This window comes from Crocodylus siamensis, chromosome 12, assembly GCF_052110815.1.
Source record: "Crocodylus siamensis isolate JL-2025a chromosome 12, ASM5211081v1, whole genome shotgun sequence".
Classification (NCBI taxonomy): domain Eukaryota; kingdom Metazoa; phylum Chordata; order Crocodylia; family Crocodylidae; genus Crocodylus; species Crocodylus siamensis.
This window is the reverse complement of record NC_143406.1, coordinates 13696799-13719593: the sequence shown is the minus strand read 5'-3', so window position 1 is coordinate 13719593 and position 22795 is coordinate 13696799. Positions and strand designations below refer to the sequence as shown.

At 44.2% G+C, this 22795-nt stretch overlaps 1 protein-coding gene across 3 annotated transcripts in view; it reads left to right on the top strand.

The window, feature by feature from the left end:
- Window positions 1-22795, top strand: part of MMEL1 (membrane metalloendopeptidase like 1) — an 82415-nt gene that overhangs the window by 42249 nt on the left and 17371 nt on the right. For all 3 annotated transcript variants that reach the window (XM_090023770.1, XM_090023769.1, XM_090023768.1), the window contains exons 5-16: window positions 671-751; window positions 2647-2742; window positions 3870-3988; window positions 4804-4869; window positions 7593-7727; window positions 8340-8429; window positions 15693-15829; window positions 16430-16523; window positions 17447-17575; window positions 20409-20507; window positions 20828-20911; window positions 21207-21310. In XM_090023770.1, the coding sequence (XP_089879896.1) occupies window positions 671-751; window positions 2647-2742; window positions 3870-3988; window positions 4804-4869; window positions 7593-7727; window positions 8340-8429; window positions 15693-15829; window positions 16430-16523; window positions 17447-17575; window positions 20409-20507; window positions 20828-20911; window positions 21207-21310 (1234 nt within the window). The remainder of the gene's footprint in view (window positions 1-670; window positions 752-2646; window positions 2743-3869; window positions 3989-4803; window positions 4870-7592; window positions 7728-8339; window positions 8430-15692; window positions 15830-16429; window positions 16524-17446; window positions 17576-20408; window positions 20508-20827; window positions 20912-21206; window positions 21311-22795) is intronic.

Sequence of the window (22795 nt, the reverse complement as noted above, 5' to 3'; positions counted from 1 at the left end):
TCTGGAAAGGTTTATCAGTGTAGGTATACCAGCAAGCTTGTTCTGGACAGAGCTGCAGTCGGTGCTAAACCTCAGCTGGCAATGGATGTGTTGGTGTTTTCACACTGTAACTTAAGGAGACTCTTCAGCAGCCATAATCATTTTTTGAAGGCAAAGTTGGCACGTACCTTTACTTTGCAGAGCAGTGGATGAGACAAAGCCAGCTTTTGTTGACAGTTACCACACTGCAATATTTGACATACCGCATATTTTCTTTCTCCTTGGTTATGTTGGTCTTAATAGCCACTGACTGTTTACTTTGGAATGGCATCTGCTGCGCATAAGGCATTAGCAGGAGCTGAAGTGACATACAACAAATGACGTTCCAGGCCCGTAAGGTTTCCGGTCTCTTCTGTAGTCTTTCCTCCTCCCACTCTTCAGTAAAACGCCACCACAGCATGGCTGTGTTCCCAAAGAAATCAGCTAAGTTTTGCCATAATCTATAATTGGAGTCAGGAAAATCTCTGCATTTTTATGTCCATCCTTCACCTTTCACTCCTAACCAGTAGTACAACACTCTGGTTTCATGATACGTGGTCCTTACACCCCTTCATTCTCACTGATTCATGCGATGACAGTTGATAACAAACCTACTCAGGGCCAGGTCTTACTGCAGTGATTCCTGTCCTAGGTGTGCTGGAGACTCCAGAGCAGGATGATCGAGAGGCCTTTCAGAAAGCAAAGACACTTTACAAATCCTGCATGAATGAGAGTGAGTATCCTCTTGTTCTATTGTTGTTCTTCCGGGGACAAACCTATATCTCCAAGCCAGTTTGTATCTCCCTGGCAGGGCCTTCCCTGGAAAGCCAGCCTTTCTGCAAGTAGATGATTTTTATAAATGACACACTGAGTAATTAAACTATTGTCTCTTAGCAACCCTGAGTGGGATTTTTTTTTTCAGTTAAGCTCGTCTAGCTTTTGCAATAGTTTTGAAAATTGCTCATTTCACTAAGTCTTTAAGAACTGAGCTCCCAGAGACTATTTGCCATTGCAAGCCCATAAAAATTAAGCTTGTCAGGCTGCTTACAGATGTGAAGTGTCTCAGTAGTAGTACCTAGGAAGTCTAGTGGATTTTCATTCACAGATAATGGATGCTGGAGATAGTTTGGGAGTTTTAACACTGCAAGTGGATTTAAAATACACTTGCTACATACAACATGTTAGGAACAACATGCATATGTCTGTAACTACAAAACTGATAAAATATGGTAAAGCAAGAGCTGAAAGCACTAGTTTTCAAAATGTTACCACGTTATTATTGATATTTATTTTTCATATTCCAGTAGTACCTACAAATCTTAATTAGGAATTGGACCCAATGCTGTAAGCATGAATGGAAAATCTACCCTCCTATAAACAGTTGATCATCAGCCCTATATAATTTTAAAGAACTCTTTCATGTAGATGAGAAGTTACTGTTTGTGTAAAAGAACCTCTAGCTTTATTTGGGACCTTCACTGCACATTATATTGCTGTGCATCGGTCTGGTGCAAAATCTCCTATACCACTGGTGCATAACCTTTTTCCCTGGCAGGCTGGATGGGCAGTGCCTAGTCCCTTGATGGGCCGGATCCAGCCCATGGCTTTGATCCGGTGCCTGGGGTGGGGGCAGTGGGGCCCCATACAGCTGTGTAGAGGGGCCCTGATTCAGCAGTGCAGCGAAAGGGGGTGTGGGTTGGCCCCAACCTGGGCCCCTGGGGGGAAAAGGGAATCACCCAGCCCCAATTCAGTTGCAGAGGGGCAAGAGGAACAGCCTAGCCCTGATTCAGTTGCACAGGTAGAAGGGGGCATGGCTCATCCCTGATCCCTGTGCAAGGAGAATTGGTCCTGGTCTGGCCCCATCTGGCTGTGTGGGGTGAGGTGGCATGGGAATTTGGCAGCAGAGCCAGGTGGTGGCATTAATGGCCACTGCTCCCTGCAGTGCCAAATGTCCTGACCTGCGGAGAGCCCAGCAGGCCAAATGCTGTGGCTTCACAGGCCTCCTTTGGCCCACGGGCCAGAGATTGAGCACCTCTGTCCTATAACAATTCCCAAACCTCAGATGTTGAGGTGAGTTTCATACCTCCTTCCCTGCTAACAGATACTACAGAAACTAACCGGTTTGCAGGGAAATCATTAGTTTCACAAATCACAACAGGCAAAAGTCTTCAATGCAAAGACTGTAACTGTAAAAGGGAACACTCTGGCCACCTCTCCTCACCTTTTGTATAACACAAGGCCTAGGGCTTCCCTGAATTAACCCTTGTTTGAATGAGAGTATATGTTTTTTAAAAACCTAGGTTGAAAACTTACCAGCGTAATGGAGAATCCAGCTCAGCTTTTGGTAAATGGTTTCAATTTGGCTTGGAGAGTGTGCAAATCCCAGAATGAGTCACGACACATCAAAAGTAATACCCTTGCTCGGTTTTGCAAACAGAAATTTCTGAGTACTTGAAGGGTAGAATTATTACACCGAGGAACACAACAATGACACCTCTGCATGCAGCCTCATCCAACCTGACAGTGGACCACCTTTTCTTTCTCTTCTGTGAGAGATTCAGTTGCATAATTCAAGTTATCGTGAATTTTAACCTTCTTTTAAAAATTTCTTTGCTGCTGCTTCTTCAGGCCTCATAGAGCAGCGAGATTCATTGCCCTTGTTAGAGGTCCTAGCTATGATTGGAGACTGGCCAGTGGCTTCTGCAGATTGGAATATCACCCATGGTAAGACTCTGTGCTCAAAGAGTTTGTAAAAGGGTCTCTGTAGCACAAGGGTAGGAATTTTTTACTTCCTTTGGGAGCTAAGAGCACTGAATTGCATCCCCTAAACAAACAAAAGCCTGGGTACCTCAGCTAGTAATCAACTTTTCACTCTGAAGGTTCAGGGTTCACATCCCTTGTTAGGTGGCAGTTTTCTGCGTGTGGCTAAGGGACAGCCTGTCATGGGAGACCAGACTGGATGCTGTGGCCTTTAAGTGTAAAGGGCTGTGAAACTGGACAGAGGAGTCTGGCAGGGCATCTGGGAGTGGAATTGCCCCCACCTGGGTGAGCTGGATCCTTCCTCCTGTATGAACTGCTGCTACCCTCCTGAAAGAGAGGCCTGTGGAGCTGGAAAGGGGAGTCCAGCAGCTAATGGGGGGTTTTAAAAGATAAAATGTGACCACTATAAAATCTCAAGGTAAAGGGAAAAATGGAGGGAGAAACAAAAGTAATTCATTTTTAAAACTACAGGGCTCAACACATACAATAATTGTGCTCCTATATTTGCACATGCAATGATCACAATTAGCAGATGATTGGTAATAAAATGCTCATTTTTCACAAATTTATAATTGGGGCATGTCAGTAACTGAGTGGCAGGAGCTTTTTAAATCGCTTACAGAAATAGATGTGAAGCTTTGTTCTTCCACAAGGCTTAGCCCTCTCCCCCCCCATGTGACCACCAATTAAATTACTGCCACACATCTATCATAAAACAGCAGCAAAATCCTGGCCAGAGGTATCATCCAAGTCACCTAAGTGCCTTGAACAGCTGAGGTGTTTTGACTTCTAACCTTGATATGGGAAGGAACTGAGGGTTTTCCCTGCACTTTGCAGAGGGCTAATTAAAACTGTCAGTGCCACTATTAGTAAGGATAATTAACAAATACTCGGTGTTCAGTTTACAGTTAGAAGCAGCCTTTCAGATCACTTTCTCCGTGCACTTCCAGCCAGTGCAGCTGCCCCTTACCAGTATCCCACTTTGCCCAGTCTGATTTTAAATGACCTGAGCACTAAGCTTACAGTACACAGAACTTAATTATGTTTGGTACACATCAATAAATAATGCAGCTTTTCCTTTTCTCTCTCAGAGGCAAACTGGAGCATGGAAGAAAAACTCTTCATCATGAACTCCAGATATAACAAACGAGTCGTCATTGACATGTTTGTTTGGAACGATGACCGGGATTCCAGCCGGCATATCATTTATGTAAGAAAAATGACTGGGAGCTACAGATACTTGGTCCAAGGCCATGACCCACCATGGGTAGCTAATTGCATCGCACACAGTTTAGATCAGTTTTCCATGACTTGTGTTGGTGGGCATCCACAATATGAAGCAAAGTGTATATCAACAGCTCTATAATGGGCTGTCCAAATACATACTACTACAGATCTTCAGGCAGCATAAATGGTTCTGACTTTATTGAAGTCTATGGAGTTCTGGAGATTTACACTAAGGATTTAGCCCCTATTTATAGTGCTGCAACTTACACAGCACTGCCATTGTTTAACATATACTGCAGATATCCAAATAACACTGATCATAATATAATAGGTATACCATACTGATCTATAATACCTAGCCTAGTAATATTTATTTTTGCACATCAGATCTAGGCCTGGAGAGAAGCACCTTTTTCTCTTGCAGGTTGCAATATTTTGTTCTTTCTGAGGTCACAGTGGTCATTGACCATTGCTCTGTAACCCATAGTAAAACCATGATCTGTAACCCATGATAAGTAAGCATCTATCCTGCACTAGCTGGAGACTGAAGGCTTCGGGTTTAGTCCTAAGCCAAGGTTTGGAGAGAGTAGTTGGTCTTCAATTCAGTCCCAGCTTCTATGGAAAACAGGCTAAAGCTTGCTCCTGGATTGGGTTTACCCCCTCATAAAGTGAGGTCCTCCTTCTTGGGTTACCAGGATGGTGTATGCAGCATTTCACATTATGCTCAAATGACCCTTTCTGGAGAACCACAACCACTGCTTATTGCTAACTAGGCATTACCTACTTAATTTCCTTCAGATTGACCAGCCCAGTTTGGGAATGCCATCGCGAGATTACTATTTTAATGGTGGCAACTACCAAAAAGTAAGTATCTCTGTAACACATATGCTGTATGCTACTAGAACTTGCCTTTCATTAATCACTTGCAAGTAATCCCTGCTTTTTCCATTCTGCATATTTCTGAATCTTCAAGCTATCCAACAATCAAAATGCATCTGTTTAACTTGTTGACAGAGAATATAAGGAAGGCCAAAAATTTAATAAGAAACAAAGATGACTGAACATTTATAGAGTAACAAGGCTATCCAGAGTCATGAGAGTTCATATAGACAGAATATGGCAAGGAAGAAAAAACGTTATGCTCATAGTTTAATCCATCACTAACTTTTAGGGTTTAGGGTGAAAACTTCATGGGCACAGGTTGACCCTATATCTTCCTGCTCTGGGTTTTCTTGTTCCTTCCTATGAAGCATTTGGTGCTGGCAGCTGTCAGAGGTGAGACTCTGGACTAGGAGGACTGCTGGGGAAATACAAAATGATGTGCTCATACTTCTAATCATACAAAACCCTAGATTCATTTTTGATGTAGAAAGGTTTCACAAGCCACTACATCCATGACTGAGTGCATCAGTAACAGAATCAGTGTTTGACAGGGAAAGTGAAAGGGAGATTCATGTTCCCAATCTTCAGGTGATAAGAATCCTACAGACTGTTATTTTTGCTGTTATTCCCCAAAACTGCATGAAAGTTCAGAGAGACAATATTGAAACTGTTTCCATTTCCTATGACAAATTCATTCACTTTCTCCTCCTCGCTTAGTTTTCCTTTGTAGATGTCTAACTGAGCAGTTGCAAATGTAAGATTGACAAATTATCTTTAATCCATTTCAGGGCTGAAAATACATAGTTCTTTTTATTTTCTTAATTATCTCATGCTAAACGAGTGCCTTTGCAACTCAGCATTAAATTGAATTTCCTAACATGAAAGGAGGAAGATCCACACAGACAAGAATAAAATATTTCAGACTCTCGCATCTTACAATTTCAGGATCCAATCTAAAACCAGCTGACGGCAGTGGAAGCCTTTCCATTGTTTTCCTTGACTTTGGGTTGTGCCTTAAGAAGGATAATTCCAGGGCTGTCTTTTCTGAAATACAGAGCAATGAGATTTTGGTAGAAGCATATTTATAGGCCGTCTCATCTCCGCCGTCTTAGTAAATTGTAATTTCTATGAGCAGCATTCCTGTATGTGACAGCAGTCCAAATGTGTTAGGGGAAGATATTCTATCACCTTTTACAGAACGTGGCCAACTTCTTCTGACATTAGTACATGTTACCAGTTACAGGCATTCTTAAAGAGGCAATGATATCTCAAGAAGCAAAGAAAGACACAAAAAAGCCTCAGGTACCAGATTGGGAGATTTTGTTTTGGAAATGGTATAGGGGTGCTTAAGAGTGGACAAGTCACATAGTGGCTTGTCTGACAGAAGTGAACGTGTCACTATGTTAGCTATTATGTTTAGAAGACAGTGTGACTTGTGTGGTGGGCCTGTGGTCAGTCTCAGGCTACAGGGAGGCCATGGACCAAGTGCAAGGCAACTTCAATCCTAAAAATGAATGAACTTAAAACAAAAAAGGCATTGAAAAGATATTAACCTCAAGTGTGAAAACTCTTGATTTGGCTAAGGGCACATCTTTAGCCTGGCTGAGTAACAATATGCACCATGGTCACTCAGGGCTATAGAGAATCCCTTTCTGTAAAGCTGTTTCTTTCCACAGCACATTTCCAAAGACTATGGGCTACATCCTGGTATTCTTTACTTAGTTTGTGTTTAGTCTGGCATCAAGCAAAACTCTTTTCATCCCTGGCAGGAGTTTGCCTGAGCTAGGACATTCTGTCCCCCCTACAAATCACCATAATGTAATACAAGTGCCCAAACCAATTTCAGAACAATTAAGCTATTGTGTTCAACTAGTTTCTATGTTCCACAAATGAGGAGTCGTAGGTAAAAATAACAGGTAGCATTAAGTCTTCCTATATCAAAGAACTGCACTTGACCATCAGCCAAATATGCTTCCAAGGTCCATTTTGGCATGTAAATCACCTAGCTTGCACAGCCTGTACCTTGCATTAAAAGTGAAACAAGGGCACCACTGGGAATCATCTGTCATTGTGTAAAGCTAGTTACACATGTAGCCTTGCAGTAATGGTTCTCAATTCTTGGATTTCCTCTAGTTTTTCATGATGTGACTTCCAAGAAATTGGGGAGAATGAGTAAGAGAAGAGAAAGAAGAAGTTTCTTTCCAGGCAATATCCCTGAGGGTATCAGGTTTCTGGATTTGAGGAGCCCTCAAACCTTAAAAACATTGATACTCTGGTTCTGAGGAGATGCTGTTTCCTCCAGCTCAGTTCAAATCAAGGAGTCTTTGCTACTTCTTCACTTATTCATTTAGAAACAATGAAAGGAAAGAGTCCCCTGGTTGCAAGCTCTAAACTGCATCTCTAAAGAGACTGGGCTGCAAAGTTTTGATTTAGGACCAAACATTGCCAATGTTCAGAATAGTTATGAATCAGATCCAGGGTGAGTTTTAGAAAAATACACATGAATTCTTGTTAGATTTTTATTTAGGCCTATAGGTCATTTCCAGCACATCTGCCATGCTCCTGAATGCAGTCTTAAATTTCCTCAACAAGACACAGCCCAGTACACTGCTTACCTAAACCCCTGCTATAGGCTGAAGTGCTGGACAAAATCACCCTGAATCACATAGGCCACCATACAAAGTTTCTGTCCTTTATGTCTCTAGGTACGGGAAGCCTACCTGCAGTTCATGATCACCATTGCCAAAATGATCAGAGATGATAAGAACATGTCTAAAGACGACAGCTTTGTCCAAGAGGAAATGGTAAAGGTGATGGAGTTTGAAACAGAGATCGCGAATGTGAGTATAGGAGACCCACAGGTGTGGAGAAACCTCTCAGCTACGTGGCTGGGAGTGGGGGAGGCGCTGCGCTCAGGATTTGGGGTGAGGGAAATATTTTCCCCTAAGCGAGTCTGGTGAGGGCCATTGGGGTGTTTTACTTTGCTCTGTAGCACATCGTGATACTGAAATAGTCATAGCAGTACCATAGCAAGGGGTGGGTGGGTGAGCAGGGTGACTGCTCCAGCTGCCAAAGTGAAGGGGCACCAATAAGCACTGCACAGCCACGGTGGGGCACAGGACAGAGCTACAAGCAGCTTGTTTGGGGGGTGGGGGGCATGAACTCCCGGGCAAGCATTGGGGGGCACATGCCCCCTCCCGGACATGTGCATGGGGCAAGGACAGGCTGCCACTACCTTGGTCATAGGAACTTTCTTGAGTTATCCAACAGGCTGTTGACTGATACACTGAAATGCAGAAAACAGTGTTGGTCTTTATAAAATAAGTTTCCTTCTCCAAAAAACAGACTTTAAAGAGCTCTTTCACATGTGTGCATGCACACACGCATACATGGGATTCCAGCTGATGAAACTCAACAGTCAGTTCTGAGGAGTACTTTGTGTATGTCTTTAGGCAACTGCTCCTGCAGAAGAAAGGCATGATGTGACCCTGTTGTACAACAAAATGACCCTAAAGCAGCTACAGGAAAAGTTCACCTTGAAGGTAAGTGTCTTGATGAGTCCCATTGCTTCCAGCTCCTCCTACAGTTTGGTCAAGAGAAAATCATGCTGAAAATATTTTTGTTTTGAACAACAAAAGGGATTCATAGTCATTTTTGTTCTTAATAGAAAGCTAAGGGAATTGGGAACGTATTTTCCTATGGAACAAAGCTACATCTGAAGCATTTGCCAGGCCTTAAATCTTTGCACCAGGCAGCAAAAAAAATATGTGAGCTCATGTCCAGAAAGAATGCTTTAAAGTTCTTGACTTCTGTGCACAGATGAACTAGGTGAACCACATACTCTGTTCAGAGCTGGAGTGGTTCTTTTGGGCAAGCTTCACATTACCTTTTCTTGCATCAAATTAATTGCATCAAAATCACTGAAGAAGTTTACCAAAGCTACAACCAGTTATGGCTGCAGACGAAAACCACGGCCGACTCTTCCAAGATTGCAGTGGTATCCATGCTGCCCAGAGTCTTGACCTTGTGCTTTTCAGTGGAAAACCTTTAAACTACACCCTGCCTAGATGTTTGCCACTCACAAAACTATGAATCAAATTATAACTAATCCCCACCTATAGTACAACTTGCAATGCTTTAACTTGGTAAGTCAAGAGAGCGGAAAATCTAACTGAATGCCCATGCTTTCCCGCAGGCTAGATTTTCCTCTGGATTCAGTAGGCATGCAGGTAATATATCTAGCTATTGAGGAATAACCCAGTAGAAAATCTAGCAGTGTATAGAGGGGGAAAGAAAGAGTGCTGGTTCTTTCACTGTTGTTACTAGACCAAATCTGAAGGGAATCCGAAGTGCAGAAAAAACTTTAACGTTAGCGTTTTTCCCAAAGGGCAGGGATTACTCCCATATATGGTTATTTTAAAAGGAGGACGAGTTAAAATCACAATGTTAGAATTCCAGATCCTGAGAGAGGGAAAACATGAGGTCAGAAACATTAAGATGACAGATTTCAAAAAGGCAGATTTCATCTGACTCAAGGAGCTAACAGGCAGGGTATCATGGGAGGATAGATTAAAGGATAAAGGTGCCCAAGAGGGCTGGGAGCTTCTAAGGAGCAGAGTATTCAAAGCCCAACAAGAAACTGTCCCAACAGGATGGAAGCAGAAGAAGAATGGGAAGAGACCAATGTGGCTGCATTAGGAGCTCCTAAAAATGCCTCAAATGCAAAAGGAAAGCATACAGGCAATGGAAGAATGGGTAGGTCACAAAACCAGGAAGGCAAAGATAAAGAATGAGCTGCACCTGGCAAAAGGGGTTAAGGACAACAAAATGAGGCTCTATAAGTATACCAGCCAGAAAAGAAGGACCAAGGAAACTGTGCATCTGCTGTTAACAAGCTGGGGGAACTCCTCACCCAAGATACAAGGAAGGCATAGCTAATCAACAGCTACTTTATCTCAGTCTTTACAAAAAAAATTAAGCTGCCAGCCACTTAATAGAAATTATCTGGATAAGGAATGGGGCAAGTGGGGGGAAGAGGTAACAAAAGAGATGGTCAAAGTGCTTTTGTTGGGTCTGAATAAATTCAAGTCAGTAGGGCTGAATGAACTTTATCCCAGGGTCCTGAAAGAACTAGCAGAGGAGAGCTCAGAGCCCTTGGCAATGATCTTCATGAAGTCTTGGGAGACCAGCCAGGTACCAGAGGACTGGAAAGGGGCCAATGTAGTGCCCCTTTTTTAAAAAAGGCAAGAGGAGGACCTGGGGAACTACAGACCAGTTAGATTCACCTCAGTACCTGGGAAATTACTGGACCATATGGATTTTAATGGATTTAGTTGCTGTAACACTCTAGAAAGAGTTTTATGTTTTGGGTTAAAAATGGCTCATTTATTTCAATTTAGCTCAAGTGTCCTTGTAAATATCTTAAGCAAAAGTAGCATAAGCTAAGTTTATATTGATTTGAAAGGGCCCTATAGCCTCTTTCACCTATTAAATTAAGTAAATGATAAAGAACCCAATATGTTCAAACTTGTGTGTAAACAAGCTCAGTCTGCATAAATCTACAGTGGCCAGATTCTCCTCTTAGCTACTGGTGCAAATCTAAAGTAAAAATTGTCTTCATTAGAATTACACCAGATAAGCATCAAGTTACAACAAGGGACGCTCAAGTCGCTGGAAGGGAAGTTTAAGATAAATATTAAAAAAAAACCCCTCATGAGGAGGGTTAAGCACTGGAACAGGTTACCCTGGATACGTCTACATGTGTTGTTAATGCACAGAAAGGGTACTGTGCATTAAAAAATGTGCAGTAAACTGTGCCTCAGAAAGGATCTACACATGCACTAGCTTAGAAGCAAATTTGCTCCCAACTGAAGCAGTTGAGACCAGGAATGTTCCTGCCCCCCTGCCCTGCTCAGCCCCACTGCAGCAGCAAAGGGGAACTCCAGGCTTCCCTGGGTGCCATCCCAGACTGGCAGAGAGCATGGGGCTGGTTCCAATCCCCATGTGTGGGGGGAAAGTGGTCCCAACAGCGAGCACTGCTGCATCCCAGCCATGTGGGGATCAGACCCAATTCCCATGTGGCCAGAAGAGGTTTTCATGCTCAGCAGGGATGCTGCCTGGTAGCCATGTGGGGTTGGGAAAGGCATCACTGCCTGGGGAGGCATGCTGCCTGGCAGCCAGGATCAGGAGGGTTACATTGAAGGCTTCCCCTCCTCCTCTGGGGCAGGGAGGCCTCTCCACACCATGTGAGGATCAGGTCCCAAACTAATCTCCACCTGGCTAGGATGCAGTGGTCGTGGCTGCTGGGACAGCTCTCTTGCCCATGTGGAGATGTGGATGGTACCAATGCCCATGTGGCAAGGAGACAGCCACCCTTACAGCTGGCACAGTTCCCCACCACACCAGGGCTTAGCCAGGTGGTAGTGGGCCCTCTGATGACTGGGCTAACACAGAGCTTATTTCTGCTTGTCAGCACCTATTTGTGCTTACTGCATATTAGCTAGTGCACAGTAAATCTACCACCTGTAAATAAAGATGGTAGATTTACTGTGCATTTGCCTACTTTACTTAGCGATCGCTCAGCACAAGGTTACCTATTGGGCATGTCTACACATGCATTAATGCTGATTTAAATTTACTGCACAGTAAATTACTGCACAGTAAGCAGGAATAGGTTAGTCCCAAATCAGTCCACACATACAGTGTTATAGCACAGTAAGGCATCTACATGTGCATTACTGCACAGTAACTAATTGGGCATAAATTTGATATCTGCATCATGTGGGTATCAAATTTTTGCTCAAGTCAGCATAAATTGCCATATTTGCTGTGCAGTACAGGCATGCACATGGAGATGCGTGCCTGTACTGTGCAGTAATTTTGATTACTGCAGGGGGTTGGACTAGATGACCTGAGGTCCTGTCCAACCTTAATTTTCTAGGATTCTATATCCTAAGGAAGACCATTCACAAGCATCTGGAGGAGGAAAGGCTGATCAAAAGTAGCCAGCATGAATTTATGAAACAAATTGGGTAAAACAGACCTGATCTGTTTCTTTGACAAAGTAACTATTGGGGTGGATGAAGGGAATGCTATGGATATAGTCTATCTAAACATCAGCAAGGCTTTTCATAAGGTCCCACACAACCTTCTCATAAACAAATTGGAGTAATGTGGGCTAGATACAACTACTATGGGATAGATAGATAACTGACTCGATAGCTATAAACAAAAGGTAATTATTAACGGGTCCATACCACAATGGCAGGAGGTTTCAAGTGGAGTCAAACAGGGGTATGTCCAGTGCTGTTCAATGTGTTTATTAATTAATTGGATGCTGCCATAGCTTCTTAAGCAAGTTTGTGGATGACATGGAACTAGCAAAGATTATAAACACATTGGAAAAGGTGAGTGCAATTCAAAAGGATCTTGACTGGGAAGTTGGGCTAGAGCTAAGAGGATGAAGTTCAATGCCTACCAATTCAAGGTGGAATAATAAGCATTATGTGATAGTGTCTCTCTTCTCAGCACTGGTGAGGCCTCATCTGGAGTATTGTGTGGAGTTCTGGCCTCCACATTTTAAAAAGGACACGGAGAATTTAGAGAGGGTCCAGAGGCAGGCAACGAAGATGATAAAGGGCAGGCAAGTCATACGAGGAGAAGCTGAAGGAGCCAGGCATGTTCAGCTTGTGGAAAAGGCACTTAAGAGGGGACATGAAGGGCTACCATAAAGAAGAGGAAAAAAACCTTTTCCCTCTTGCTGCAGAGAAAAGGGTGTGGACCAATGGCTTGAAGTTGCAGGAAAGGAAATTTAGATTGAATATCCAGAAAAACTTCTCCACTGTGTGAATAGTAAGGCAGTGGAATAGACCACTTAACGAAGCTGTGGACTCTCCATCACTGAAGATGTTCAAGAAAAGGCTGGACAGTAACTGGTCAGGGATGATCTAAGCACAGCTATGCCTATTTTCTACCATGGGTATTTTCCATGCTTCTTGGCTTTGCTTGTTGTGCCCCCCTGTAGCAGGAGTCCTACTTTTGGAGCCCCTCTGGACATGTGGCTCTGCCCTCCTGCAGTGGGCCAACTGCCTGCTTACTCACCTGCCACACCTTGATCTTACTTGTGATTAATAGATGATTGGAACCAGTGGGAGGCTGCCCATTTTTATGCGCCCCGATGACAGGGGGTGCTGTCTGCGGCTCCTTTTCCTCCCCTACACAGCAGCCCAGGCCTCGCAGATGGTGCTGGTATGATCTAACTTGGGCCATGTTATTATGTCTCGGCCCTTCGTTTGCTCTTGGGGCTTCTCGCTGCCCCCTTTAGCTCCGGGGCTCCTCGCTGCCCCCTTTAGCTCCGGGACTCCTTTCTGCCCCCTAGCTCGGGGCTCCTCGCTGCCCCCCTAGCTCCGGGGCTTCTCACTGCCCCCCCAGCTCCGGGGCTGGGCCAATGCACCCCCAAACAAAGCTGCACCCCCTCCGGCACCAGAAGACTCCACGCTATCGTGGAGCTCCTATGAGGCCTCCTCCAACCCCTTATAGCCTCACCCGGTCCTCCGGTAAAACAGAAAACACACAACGCAAAGCCCCCAGGCTACAACATAAAAGCTAGACTGTTCTGGTCAAAACACGAATCTCTCCCTACCAAAGAGAGAGAGAGAGTGCGCATCAACCCCCAGCAGGAACCAGGGGATGTTCCGACCGTCAGAGTTCTCCCCTTTGTTCTGGCTGAGTTCCTCCTCCCTCGGCTGCCAGAGGGGAACTGCCCTCCTGGCCTTCTACCTGGGCTTAAGAAGAGCTAAGCTCCGCCCCTTCCTGGCTCTAGGTTTCCCTGGTTGCTAGGGCAACCAGCACCTGTGCAGTCCTGGTGACTGGCAGCTGCATTTCCCCCTTCCCACCACTAGAGGTCTCTCCCGAGCCGTTTCTGCTCTCAGTCGAAGGGCATCTGAGAGCTCTGCGACACCCCGTCACCACCTTTTTTTGCCTTATGTGTCAGGGTGTTTTTTAAGCCTCCCCAGAAGCACTGGGTGTTGGCTACAGCTGAGTCTGGTGACTTCAACTGGGGTGTTCCTGGCTAGAGGGTCTCTCGCCTCCACTTAAAGTTTGTGTCCAAAGGTTATGTGGCAAGTCTGTGTCAAAGGTTATGAACTTGTTTTGGATGCCATCTGTGAGGCACAGGACATGGTGTAGGGACTGTGGATAGTGCCCCCTGGGAAGAGGGCATTAAAATGGACAGCCTCCTGCATTTTACACCAGTTTAAGGAATAATAAGTCATGGCAGGCGAGACTGGCTAGACTGCCCTACACAGACAGGGGGCAGGCCAAGGTTGAGACATGGCCTCAAGTTGGCCCCTGTTACAGGCAACATTTTATAGAAACAGGACATTGACTGTTGTTGTTTCCCTGCTCTACCTGTGGCAGGTTAGGGTGTTAGGTTCATGTTGTGTCAGGATGGAGAGTAGTCTTATGTAGAGTTTAGATTGTGGTTGTATGGGATGGCTAGGATAGGGATGATCTTGCCCACACTATGGGTTGTCAGTGTTAAAAACTATTTTTTTATATGCCACATTTAGTATGAGATTATCCCAGCCACAGGGTTTGAAGATCCCCCTCTGGCGGCCAATTCAGTATCTGGCTCTTGTCTACAAAAAGCTGACACTGTGCAGGCAAAAATAAGAAAAAATTTCCTAATCACAGTTTAGTTGACAATTTGGGATCCAGACTGAGAAGCAAGTACGGTCCAGTGGGTAGAGTAAGTAGACTAGAAGCCTTCTCATATTGACATTTCTAGTTGGCTCAGAGCTCAAGCCACAGAAGAAATGTGACTATAATATCAGGGCCGGGGAGGTGTCTTCATGAGATACTAAAGGAATAGACATGCTGGGGTTATTTCTAAGTGGTACTGCTCTGTAGGATGAATCCCAGAAATGCTGACCCTCGTCTCCCCCATGAATGTGAAACTAAAAGCCATAGGTCCTACAGGTTTTCTCTTGTGTTCACAATGCCTGGAAAAAATGCTCACTTTCTGAACCAAGAGATAACTTCACATGTCATCCTCCAGGAGATAACCTCACATGTCATCCTCCTCGCCTATGCCAAGTATGAACTCTATCTACCTTTCAGGGCTGCTCCTTGTATTCAGTCAACCAGCAGACTGTACACAGGTGCAGCCCCTGGCCTTTAATTGAATAGCATCACTGATCTCATTTTATAAGTCTCCTGAGGAAAGGACCCCCACCCCCAGCTCCAGCAAAGCTTGATGGCTTTGGTTATGAAAAGGAATCAGCACAGCTAAAGAGATGCAGAGATAAGTTCCATGTTTATAATGTATTTTAAAAATCTGTGCTTATAAACCTGCAATAAAATTTGACAGGGCCTTTGCTCTCTGTACCGTGAGTACACAAGACACCTTCTGTTCCCTACAACCAACATAACTGAGGACTGTGTAGAAACATAATGCAAGTTAGATACACAGTCTACAAAGAGCTGTACATCAAATTACTCCAATCAAATTGTGGCCAAAGGAGGGGGTGGCCACAACCAAGTTCTGGGGATAATGCAAACAAAAATCAAAGCAATCAACAAAAAGCGGAGCTCCCCAAGAAGTTTATTGTATGATGTCCCCACAGCAATCAGTCTTTTGGTGTGGTTGGACCAAGGGCTTCTATAGGCAGCTGTCGCTCTCCTCTACTGAATAGACCCCACTGCCAGTACTGGGGAGTCCACAGGGAAAGGAGATGCGAGTCTGGCACAGTGAGTATAAAGCAAGCCTCAGAACTGATCAATGTGTCTATCTCCCTCTGCTACAGGACTTTAACTGGGCCCTCTTCATCCAAGGTGTCATGTCTTCAGTGAATGTTCAGGTCCACCCCGAGGAGGAGGTGGTTGTGTATGGGATGCCCTATCTGCAGGAGCTCAAAGCAATTATCTCCAAGTACTCAGCAAGGTAAAGGCAGTGGGGAAAAGAGCTACATCTAAGACAGGGAGGAGAAGGATGACAGTCCAGGAGGGGTCCAGTACCCTGAAGGGGAAAAGTAGAGAGCTGGGCTTTGTTCACAGGTTCTCTGGGTAAACTCACGTCATGTCTCTGCGTCCTTTACTCTATAATGCAGGGGCAAGGCTCCCTTCCTGCACAGGGATGGTGGAAAGCAGAACTTTTCAGTGTCTGGGAAGGTCTCCTGCCTGACTGGGGAAAAACCTTAAGGGAAGGATGTGGGGTTCAGCCCCCATTACACTGAGAAGAGACGTAGGAAGAAACTGGAAGTTAGGCTCCTAAAGCAGGCCTGGAACTGAGGCCTGAGGAGTGCTGCCAATGCACCTAAGGGCTCCTTACGTGCATTTGTGCACTCTAGATGCTTCTGCAATTAACCAGTTGGTCCACCCTTAAACACAAGCAGTGCCAGAGCTCCCGCAAGGTGTCATGAGGAACATGACGGGTGTTTGGCTGCTATTGCTGACTCCGTTGCCCCTACTCAAAGCACGCTTTCCTTTCGATTGACCTATCTGCTGCCAAACACTAAATGCTTTATTTTGTTCTTGCACATAGAACCATCCAGAACTACCTGGTTTGGCGACTGGTGATTGACCGGGTCAGCAGCCTGAGTCGGCGTTTTAAGGATGCTCGTGCCAACTATCGAAAGGTACCACCCCCAGCCCAGCGCTGATATAGGGCTGTAAGGAAACAGCTGAGTTATGGCCCCGTCCCTCATTACCACAGGCAGCCATGCAATACAAAACCTTTCACAAGCCTATCCTTCTACAGTAGTGGTCAAGAACTCATTAGGACCAGGAGCCCACAGGTCTTGACAAAGGGTAGCTGTCCCAGAGCTCTGCCTAATGAATTTTAACCAAGTAGACATGCAAACCTCTGCGAAGAAAAGACTGGCTTGAAGTCTAGGGTGTAGATGCAGGGCCACACAGTGTAGCTAGGGTAGGTAAATAGCTAGGGCAAGCCTTAGCCCTATTAGGAAGTGACTTTTGCATCCCTTTGGGACCTACGTACAAGAACGTGCCAACATATTCGGAGCCTTTCAGAAGCATTCAGCACACCATTGGGAAGGTCCTAGTCAGTCCAACCCTTGTCAGCCCCACAGCTGAGCCTTTCTGTCCACTTATCCTCCAAACTACCTGACATTCACCCAGGACTAGTGACAACTATTTTGCTAGATCATATGCTTGGATCACCGCTGTGGAACATACAAGGTCAGAAGCTGCCCCGAGGTGCCTTCATCTTCCCTGTGTCAGGCTGCCAGTGTTGCTATGAGTAGGGGTAGGTGTCCATGCTTAAAAACCAAGGAGATGGGCACTCCAAAACTGCTCTAGACAGAAGGACAGACTGAACTGTACCTATATAACCTCCCCACAGTTGCTGGACCTTGTGCATAGGTGATGAATGTAAGGAAGACCAGAAATTTAAAAAAAAATAGTTGAGAGAGGACAGAAGCAGAGCAAATGAAGGTCTTTTTCCTGGATCAGCCTTTCTGTCTTCTGTTAGCTTGGTATGGGGGCTGGGGGGCAGTGAAGATATATAGGAAGAATCGAGCTCACTGCTTTCATTTCCCAGGCACTTTATGGGACAACATTGGAAGAGGCCCGTTGGCGAGAATGTGTGAGTTATGTCAACAGCAACATGGAGAACGCAGTGGGAGCTCTGTATGTCAGGGAAACATTTGCTGGTGAGAGCAAGAGGATGGTAGGTAATCAAAGTAATTATCCTTCATGCTGAATATCCTTCATGCTATTGTAAGTCCATAGCACCTGGGGCTTCCTCTCCTACCCCAGGTTTAATATCTCTGCCAAAGATATGCATGGTACAGGGCTTAAAAGAACTTGTGGGGCAGTTTGAATAGAAGAAGGATGTTTCATTTTCTGTTTCAAAGGCAGAGGAATGTCGACTCTTGGCAGTCTTTTGAACTAGAACAGGTGGGAAGAAGCTCAAATTTTGCAGTATTGTTCAGGGAAAGCCAATACCTGTCTTTTTTTTCAGTGCATTTCCCGCCCCCTCCCCCCCCGATGCATTCTTGCCACTTCCTTAAGGCTTAAAGAGTTAGAAATCCAGCTTCCAATAAGCCTCCCTTAATTGTGCCATTAAAATGGCAACTAGGTGGAGCTGAAGTTGATCCAGAGAGGTGACAGATTCTGTGTGTTGAAACTTGAACCGTCTTGTCACCCAAAACAATTGATATCTATTTTGCTTCACCACATTGGATGAGCAAGCAGTCTGGACACAGGGGAAAAAAACAAAAGGAAAAAGCTCCAAGCTGAAATCATCAGTGCCAATATCAGTATCACCTAGGCAAAGCTGAGCCAAGCTGATGCTGATAGATCCTAGCTTTTGGAGACTGGTCTGATTACCTCCCTGGAATTCTTTGGTTTCTGCTGATATTTCCAGTGATTTTACCTTCTTTTAACCTGTTAACTGCACCTTAAATAGTAACCCAGCCACACATTCGAGTCAATTTAAGTCATGTTAATACAGTAAATGACAGGGCTGTGTGAAATTTCACCTGCTATTTCATTCCAATGCTGTTTCAACTCGTTTCAAGCTCAAAACAGCGAAATTGAAATGAAACGCAGGGCTCCGAAACAGCCTCAAAATGAAACGAGGGCAGTCAAAACATTTTGAGTTTCGAAGCTGAAGCTGGGCTTGCCTGCAGGGAAATGGAGAGGGAGCGGGAAGAGGGGGCAAGGACACAGTGAGGGTGCGCCTTAACGCAGGCTGGAGAAGAAGCTCTTGCAGGAGAGGAAAGAAAGGCTCTGTCACAGTCTGGCTGCCTGAGACGCTGCTGTGCTGCTCCTCACTAAGTTAGGCTGTAGGGGAGGAGGAGTCATGTAGAGGCCCCAGTGCCAGCACCAGTGAGGGCGCGCCTTAACACAAACACAGTCACACGTCATAAGTTTTGCTTGTTAACAGCTTGAGGTGCAGTTTCCCAGAAACCCCTATACCTATCTCCTTAAAATTTAGCAGGTGCCATACCCACAGAAGGGGCTACCATCTCTGCTGTTTTCATCCAAATCTGCCAAAGAGTGACAAAGTTATAGGCAGCTTTGTGTTTCCCCATTATAGCCTATGGGCAAAACATGAAAACAGTTTCGATGAAACAAAACAGAATGGAACAGTGATTTTGAAACAAAATGAAACTCAAAACAAAATACTGTCCCAGAGAACTGGAATTTGAAATGAAATGGTGCCATTTCGCAGAGCCCTAGTAAATGAGCCTTAAAGTTATTCCACATATAATGTGTGACAACTCTGTGGCTTGTTTGTATCATACATGCCATTTTCTGACATCCCTGGCACCCAGGGACCCAAGGATCAAGAAGCCTCTCCCTGATGCCACGGTCCCCATGTACTGGAATGAGTAAAACCACATGTACCGCCCAGCTTGGGTTTTCACAATGAGCTGATTGTTGGCTGGGGCCTGGGATCGCACTGGTGTCAGTGCCAGATCCCAGTTTGATCCCAGCTCAAAATCAACTGACTATGCCACCTGGTTTCAACTTGATGGCACAAAGGGAGCCCAGGATCATGATCCCAGGCTTCCCCCTCCACTGGCAAGTAAGACACAATTGGGATCTAATCCCCGATCCCAGAATTGTGCATCCTGTTGTGCACGTGTGGCATAGAAGGAAGCATGGCAGTTGGGATCGTGAATCAGATCCCATCATGCCTTTAAATGAAAATCTGTCAGTGGCCTTAGATGAACAATTGTTGCATGGTCTAATTAAATTTTACTCCAAGAAAGACTTTCTTGTGTTCTGTTTAGAAATAAAAATATTGCTCTTGTGATCCTTTTCCTTTGGTCTATGTAGGCAAGAATAAAAAACTGAAATTCCCTTAGTGAAACTATTGGTGGTGATTGGGACTGGGGTTTTCCTGGAGTTCTTCAGGCTTGTTCAGTGACAAGAGGCCTCCTTTCCAGTAATGGAAAGTCCCCTTTTATTTTGCAAAGGATTCTAAACTGCAGATGGAAGGAAAAATGTACAGGTGTCAGGCAAATCTGTGACAGTCTAATGTTTGTCTGATTTCAGGAGTACTGAAGTGTATGTCCTATAATAACAAGCCTAATAATACTACCTTGCTCTTACATAGATAGCACTTTCCATCAGCAGAACCTCAAAGCAATGTGCAAAGAAGGTCACTACCATTACTCCTATTTTACAGATGGAGAAAATGAGATGCAGGGAGATTAAATGACTTTTTCAGTGTCAGCCAGCTAGCAAGTTGCTGAGCTGGGAATGCAACTCAGGCCTCCCAAGACCCAATTTAATGCTCTGTCCAGTACACCAGGCTGCTCATGCTGTTAAAGTTATATGACTAATGATGGGTTGTGTTATCATCTCACCAGTGAGCAACAGTTAGCCACTGACCAGGATACTTCTGTCTCACCTGCTTTTTAGTTCCTGCAGTTCATGTCTCGCACCATTCACTGAAGCCAGGACACACATAACTCAGTCTGCCACACCTTTAGATACAGTTGGCAAAAAACCAGCAAATAGTGAATTTCTTCCTGTCTCCATTTTAGGTCCGAGATTTAATAGACAAAATCCGTGAAGCGTTCATTGAGACATTAGAAGAATTGCAGTGGATGGATGAGACATCTAAAGAGAGAGCGCGTGAGAAGGTCAGACATCACAAGAAACCTCAATATCCTGTTGAAAACTTCAGATCTTGGGAAATTGTGCAAGATCATTATTTCAATTCCACAGAAGTATCAGAGAGAGAAAGAACAATTAAAATAAGTTCTGTCAAATTTATTCACAAATGTCCTTCATATTATTTTGATCCTTTATTTAGTTCTCAAACACTTATATTCTGTTTAAACAGACTTGGATCAAGGTCCAAGTGCATCTAGACAAAAGCAGGAAGTCTTCCCCGTGTATACACGGATCTGTATTTCTTTTTGAGGATTAAGAGAACATAACAGGTTGTCTTTGTTTGTAGGCAATGGCAATTAAAGAACAAATTGGTTATCCAGATTATATTTTGGAAGATCACAATGAAAAACTGGATCAGGAATATACAAATGTAAGTCTGCAGCGTGTCCCTCCACGTGGTGAACTTCAAAACAAACATACTGCCTTACTTTTTACAATACTTAATACCTGAGTTACACATCATTCTCAGAGGTCCAATTAGGACTAAAGCTGCATTTTTTAGAAATGCTTATAGGAGTGTATAAATATACAGTTCCTTTCCCAAATAGCACACCATTTAAGAAACAGTTTATAATCCAAATATTTTCATAACATGCATTAATAGCATTACATTGTAACAACTTTACAAGCAAATTGCTGATACCCTGGGATTCGTATTTCTTCAGTTAAACTTCAGCGAGTACAAATACTTTGAAAACATCCTGGAAAACCTGAGAGCTGGAGCGCAGAAGAGCCTGAAAAAGCTTCGAGAGAAAGTTGACCAAGATATGTGAGTACTCATATTGCATGATACATGAACACCCTAAATCCTGGACAAATGGTGAGGGATTGTCCTGAAGTGATGGAAAAGCATGCATTGAAGATAATTATGACTGCTTTTGTTTGTGAGCATCTCAGGACATGTTGTTTGCAGGAATTAACAAATGTTTCTTTATCTGCCTTTAATAGTAATGTAGGTTAGAGTGACTACACGGGATCAGCCAGACCTCTTGAAATCTGTGTAGTCTTTCATTTGCTTCACATTATTCTGTTACAATGGAGCTCTTTATCACAAAAGCCGTGACTGATCTTCTTGACAACTGAGCAATGGGGAAATGGGTAGCATGTGTGCTGTGGATATTTTAAAATAAGTAATTGAAAAGGAATTTTAAAAAGGCTTAAATAGTCCATTTAAACTGCAGTTGAAAACACTCCTGAAATATGGGGAAGTTCCACTCTGGATCCAGAGGTTCCCAAATTTTATTCAGATACACACCTTGTTTTTGAAAGGCAAACTGAACAAAATAGATTTTTTTACAATTATGGCTGCATAGAGCAGGGACACTGCCTAATCTTCAGCTGACTTACCCTCTCCTTCCTGCTTAACTAAAGCTGAAACCATAGCTGCTGCTGAAAACTGGTCTCCATGGATAGATCTGTGATTTTGAAAAGAGTTAAAGAGTCTTCAGGGCTGTGAAATGGGAGAAGAGAGGTCAGGATCTGCTAGCAAAATTGGCCTAAGAAAGGTTAGCTTTTTAGCAGAACATCTGCTATTAAAAAGAAGAAACGATCAGCAGTTTAACAATGCAGCCAGATGCCCAGGGGAACTGGCACACAAAGGGGCAGTGGAGACTTCCAGTTGCTGCTGCAGTCACGCAGCTGTAGCAAAAGATGTGTTTCACCCTATCCCCATCTGCACCTGTCATGGTTGCCCCTGTTGCACTGCTCTAGTTATATCACTGGTTAGCAGGTTATATCACTGGTTAAGAAGAGTGAGGCATTAAGTCAATTGACTCTCTTATTTGCCTGAATAATAATGTTGCACCCACTGTACTGTGAAGCAGGAAGTAAAGCAGGATATTTCTATCCCAGGCAGAAATTCAGCTTCATTGCTTAATACAGTCACCCCAATTTGAGGGGTAATTTTAGGGGCAAAGGTTCATGTTGCATGAAACAAAATATGATAATTCTGTGAGGCTGAAGCATATGCAAATGGCCCATTAGAAATTTTAGTTCATTAGAGTGAATAGCCATTTTTTCCAATCCTCTTGTCATGATTGCAAGATCTTGCTGCCTTTCCAACTCTTTCTTTGAAGCCCCAGAGTTTGTGCCCACATATCCCTGGAGTGGCCCCTCACATTTCCAAACTCTTAGCCAAGATCCCAAGCTGCAGTACCCTGTGCATCATCCATAATTTTCCCTACAGGCTCAACTGGCTTCAAGCATTTGTCATTCTTTCCCTTGGAAGTTTGTGGCTAGTGGTAGAATGACCCAA